A 6000-nucleotide genomic window follows, 5' to 3' on the forward strand; every position below is an offset into this window, starting at 1 on the left:
GGTGAAAGGATCTAAAGATAACAAAGTTCTTCATTCTAAAATAACTTGTGTGGTTTCTTCAGTTAGGCCTCAGTCTCATCCCTGTTGAAGTCAGTGGCAGCTCTCCCACTGACTTCAAGAGCAGCAGGATCCAGCATAGGCTTCTTTTGAATTCTTCATGCTCCTCTGCATATGTAATGAACATCTCAGTGTAGCCACCGTGGTGTGAGAAACGGCGATGTCTAAGGGCAGGTCTACACTAGAAGCACTACTTGCGGCTGCGCCACTTTTCCGCGTTTGGTGAAGACTCTCTATGCCAGGGGTCCCCAAACTGGCAGGGAGGAATGTTCGTGTGAGGGCAGCTGGGGCCCAGGCGAGGCTGCCAGCCTGTCCAGGTCGTCTCCCCCCTCGCCCTCCCAGAGCTTCGGCCCCAATCCTAGCTCCAGAGGGGGAGAGGGACAAGGGGGGCCCCGCAGTAAAAAGTTTTGGGACCACTGCTCTATGCCGACAGGAGAGCACTCTCCCATCAGCATAATCACACCACTTAGGTCACTGTAACTTGCGTTGCTCACAAGGGTGTCTCTTTCACACCCCTGAGCGACGCAAGTTAGATCGACTTAAGTGGTAGTATAGACCTGTCCTTAGCCACTAAGTTTGGTTTTTTGGCTCACCGGACCAGAGGTATATTTAATCTCCCAGACAGAGGCACAGAGCTGGTGATTCCCCCTATTGTCTGAGAAATGGAAGTGAAATGATGAAATAGGAAATTGGGATATAACCAAGAAATGTCCATCCTGATGCTTTAGAGGGGCGGGGCGGTGGGATTCAACCTGCCGGCTAACCAAAACACCGAGAAGGTAAGCCCTGAGCTGCTTCAGCTGTATAGCTAGAGACAAAAAAGACAATCAGAAAATGATAGGCAAGAAAATGTTGGATGTTGTCCTGAAAAATCAGGATGCAATGATTTATGATGCTGGTTGAGTCAAAAATTGCCTAGAGATAAGTTGCCATATGTCTCCAAGATGTCATAGATTCAGCTACATATGCTGACCAGTGGGAGAGCTGTGCTGCTGTACCAGATCACTTCAGATGACAATATGAGTCCCATTAACACTTCCTGCTCTACCAGCCATCAAAATATAGTGGACAGTTATTCTGGAAAGTGGGACCAAAGTTGAGTATAAGGGAGATGGAATTTAAAAAAAAAAAGTCTGGTCAGAAAATCACTCATTATTTATTAAACAGTTTAATTGGTTTGTTCATATTTTATCTGATGGAATGCATTGAAAGAAAGACGATTTCTACATACTTCTTACAAGGTTCATTTCTGTTGCTTGTTAGTTTTTTTCTGGACATTGGAGACGTAAGACACTTTATGCCATTAAAGCAGTGTTGTCTTTCTAGGAGCTTAAATCTGATTTATCTTCTAAATTAGCTAAAATTGAATTTAAAAACTTAATCCTATAGCATTGTCCATACAGATATAGGCCCAATTTTCAAAAGAACTCCGTCCCTATTGTATACTACAGTGGGAGCTGCTGGGTGCTCTGGATTTTGAAAATCTGAGCCTGGTTATGGGTTCTGGTCCCGAGCTCTGTTCAGACACTTGCCTGTATAGTTCACACAATTCAGTGTGTCAGAAAATATAGTTTACCTTATGATCTTCCATATGAATCTCTGTTAATCCTTCTATTAACGTAAAGATAGAAAGGGAGTTTTCTATATATATATATATATATATATATATATATATAGGGAAGATACTGGGAATCTATTCCAAGCTCTGCACTACCTTCTATTTAGTTTCTTTGTTCCTTAGTTTGAAATGGGTATATCTGTAAGACTCGTGAGGTTTTATTAATAAAATAAATGATGATTGTTAAAGGTTTGCCTTGGATGTGTAAAGTATATATCACTATTGCTATTAAGCTATGGAGAACATCCTACCATTGCTGCTTCACAACTAAAAAGCATATTGGAGGAGGTCATTGTTGATGATTATAATGGTCTTGGTCCCTTGTGGCCTTAAAAAAAAATCTGTGGATGTAACCAATAACTCAGTCTTCATTTTTGTGTATTTTTCTTTCTTTACAGATTGATGGTTCCAGCTGTGATTCTGAAATTCTTTCCTTGCTCCTGAATGCAAAATTAGTGGTAAAGTGCATATCCACTGTGTTCTACCCTCACCTTATCAACCACTTACTGGCCAACCAGGAAGAGGGGCATTGGGATGTAGAGGAAATAGCAAAACAACTGCAGGAAGCAGGCTTCAGTGCAGAGGCAGGGTCTCTTATGATGAGTTACAAAGGGATTCATCCTGCACTCAGAACCTACAGTACTGCCCTCAGTGCTATTCAGCATTGGATCTGAGTGGCAAAACAAACTGAATTTCTTCTGACAAAACAGCTGCCTGAATAATGTGTTTGTTTCAATTGCCTGCTTTTCAGATGGAAATCTTCTACATGAGAGACAAATTGTTGTAATGAAGGGATATATTTAGAGTTGATCATCACTTCTTATGATTTGTGGAAAATGCTAACAATATACATACTGTGGATTTACTTTCAGTTTATTCTGAAACTTTTTACCAGTTCTAAAAGTTTCTCAGTATAGGTATAGTAAACCTCTCAAACTGGTAAAAACTTTCAAATTGGCAAAAACATTTGAAATGCAACCACTGTAATGTGTAAATTATAAACTAGGAAAGTAACTTGTGATGTTGCAGGGTTATACGATGTGTCACACAATTCTTGTAAGTCATTTACACCCTGGTCACAATGTAAAACAATAGTTATCAATAAAGGTGTTTAGAACAAATGTCATCACCATGAAGAGAAATAACTAATGAGAAGTTCTGAAATCTTAAAATTTGATATTTTTCAGTGTTGTTTTGGATATCTTATTACAATAGTTTTATTTGCAATAAGTGACATACTTTTCATTTATTAAACCTGTTCTTTTTTTCCCCCTCCTTTTGACTGAACTGAGTATTCTTCAGGGGGAAGCAAGCTGATAATTTTTGTCACGCTTACTATAGTTTGGTCTTTGTTACTCTCTATCCAATTTCAGAAAACTTGGCTCAGATCTCCAGAAGATTTTATTCACCGTTTTGTCTTTCTTTCCAGATGTCTTCTCCTATTTGCTATGGACATGAATAGCCGATCCATTTCAGTTTTGTTCAGTAAGGGAAATGGTGCATGTCAGGGTTCCCTCCCCACTCTGAACTCTAGGGTACAGATGAGGGGACCTGCATGAAAGACCCCCTAAGCTTATTTTTACCAGCTTAGGTTAAAACTTTCCCAAGGCACAAATTTTGCCTTGTCCTTGGACAGTATGCTGCCACCACCAAGTAGTTTAGACAAAGAACAGGGAAAGGACCACTTGGAGTTCCTATTTCCCCAAAATATCCCCCAAGCCCTTACACCCCCTTTCCTGGGGAGGCTTGAGAATAAACAAGATGAGCACAAACCAAAATACCCCATCAGATTCTTAAAAAAACAGAACTTTATTAGAAGAACAAAAAAAGATAAGAGAACAACTCTGTAAGATCAGAATGGAAGATAATCTTACAGGCAGTCAGATTCAAAACACAGAGATTCCCTCTAGGCAAAACCTTAAGTTACAAAAAGACACAAAAACAGGAATACATATTCCTCCAGCACAGTGAATTTCACAAGCCAAAACAAAGAAAACCTAACACATTTCCTAGCTAGATTACTTACTAACTTTACAGAAGTTGGAGGGCTTGCATCCTTGATCTGTTCCCAGCAAAGGTATCACACAGAGAGACAAAAGCCTTTCCCCCCCCCTCCAGATTTGAAAGTATCTTGTTCCGTCATTGGTCATTTTGGGTCAGGTGACAGCCAGGTTACCTGAGCTTCTTAACCCTTTACAGGTAAAAGGACTTTGCCTCTGGCCAGGAGGGATTTTGTAGCACTGTATACAGAAAGGTGGTTACCTTTCCCTTTATATTTATGACCGTGCACATGGATTTATTCTATGTAGCCTGTTTTACTAGAAGCATTTGGTGTTCATGTGTTTATATGATTATGGCTTTGTGTTAAAATTACCTTCTCATTTCGCTCTTGCCTAGTTCTATACTGAGATCAGTCTTCAAAGGAATTTTGCGAGAACCTGAGAAAAAAAATAACATTTCTGTTTCATTCTACAAAAATGGGTACTGAGACAATAGTTTCTAATCTTTATTTACGTGTAGAGTGGATGTCCAGTGCAGGTACTCCATAGGAAAGGTATACAACTGGATAAATGGCTTGGAAAAGGACTTAAAAAAGAGATGTTTGGTAAAGAAGCGAACCGGGGGGCAGTTGGGGACTCCTGTGATTGGTATGGCAGGGAGCCAACCCCGATTATTATAGCCCACCTTAATCCTCCTATGAGGGGGGGCGGTGGATAAGGTAAGGTAAAGTCCTGGCAATGGATTTGCTGGAGGGACGTGGGTGGGAAAAAAAGGAGGGAGCTGGTAGAAGTCCCCCGGGTAATTATGTAATAAACATGGGGGTTACCTGCACTGTACACTTTTATCTGCTGGGTAGTCCCAGACATCTAATAATAGTGTTCCGGCCTGATTAAATCCATGTCAAATGTGTCCTGTCCTTCTTTTGGTATAGTCAGACAACCATTGTTGGGTTAATTTTCTGTAAGTATCATTTGTGGCTTTGAATTAATATTATTTTATTTTACTTACACTTTGTCCTAAAAAAAATCGTTTCATAAGACACTTACCTCGCAATTTGCTTGGAATTCTTTAAGAAGACTGTAACAGTGTATTGAATCCTTCAGGTGGTTTGGCCCTTTTTGGTTCACACCTTTTCAACAATGTTTGAGAAAGGGACTTCCAGCTTCCTTCATTCATGACCATAATTTTCATTCATCAATCTCAGGGGTTAGAACTGAGGTCTTTTTCATTTAAGTTCCCCATATTAATCTTTGCCTCAGGTTCCAAATACTATATCTTGAATAAAATCAAAGCTCATTGGCATAGCACAGAAAAAACAGGAAACATCACAAACCCAAAGATAAATGGAAATAAATAAATGCACTAAACAATGCTATTAGCCAGACACATGGGTTGTTTTACAAAGTATTGAAATAGCACCTACAGCATGGCATAACAATGCATATCACGTTTCTCAGCCTATTACCTCAGAATCATGTTTCCAGGGAGTCCTGTGTGTCACTTCAGAGTCAGTGCAGTAGATAAAACCCAGCAGTGTTAGCAGTTCAGAGAGCCGCTGACATCCTGGCAATACATCACACCAAAGCTAACCTAGGATAGATAACAGTCGTTGGTGTCCAGTTGGTATGGTTCCTGTGTGGTTCTAGCCCAAAAACGTGCACAGAGATTAAACAATTTTCTGCATCTTCATCCAAAATCACATGCTGAGTCTTAACTGTTCTCCAGTAACACTTTCCAAATGACATTATCAGTCACTTCTTTCTAGATGAAATAAGAGTTCTGTTTTCCCCAGCCTCATCAGTAAACAGCTTATGCAGACAGGAACTCTGAGGTGCAGATAGACTCAGTGATTAAACAGATACTTAACTTTATTTAAACATTTTTTAAAAGACACACTGGTGGGTTACACTGGACAGATGGACATAATTTCTCACTGGATCAATATGGAATGAACTGTCATAATCTTCCTAATGCAAGTAGGCTGTGAAGCAGTGTAAGTAGTACTTGTTTAAGAAAGACAATTCCTGGTAGCTGCTCGTCTTTTGGGGCTGTATTTCTCCCTGTTGACTCTCAGTGAATTGTGTTTGTGGCCTTATTTGTCCTGCCATTTGGACATGGTCAGTCAATTGGCTGTCATACATCAATGACATTAGATAGAGGCATTACATGGTTGTAGGTGTCTCACCAGCCTGCAGCAAGTAGCTTCCACCACATGCAGGCATCTGTTCATGAAAAGAGAAGGCACATTCTGAGTATATGTGTATCAAAGTACTGATGTGTTTGTGAATTTCTCCCATGAGATAGATTTCAGATTTGGAATTTTG

At 40.0% G+C, this 6000-nt stretch overlaps 1 protein-coding gene across 4 annotated transcripts in view; it reads left to right on the forward strand.

Annotated features, from left to right (window-relative positions):
* NBAS (NBAS subunit of NRZ tethering complex) overlaps positions 1-2950 on the forward strand; it is a 374358-nt gene extending 371408 nt beyond the window's left edge. For all 4 annotated transcript variants that reach the window (XM_037894042.2, XM_043542251.1, XM_043542252.1 and 1 more), the window contains one exon: positions 2074-2950. In XM_037894042.2, the coding sequence (XP_037749970.1) occupies positions 2074-2349 (276 nt within the window). In that variant the 3' untranslated portion in view covers positions 2350-2950. The remainder of the gene's footprint in view (positions 1-2073) is intronic.
* Positions 2951-6000: the final 3050 nt, after the last annotated feature.

Source organism: Chelonia mydas, chromosome 3 (assembly GCF_015237465.2).
Source record: "Chelonia mydas isolate rCheMyd1 chromosome 3, rCheMyd1.pri.v2, whole genome shotgun sequence".
In the NCBI taxonomy this organism is placed as follows: domain Eukaryota; kingdom Metazoa; phylum Chordata; order Testudines; family Cheloniidae; genus Chelonia; species Chelonia mydas.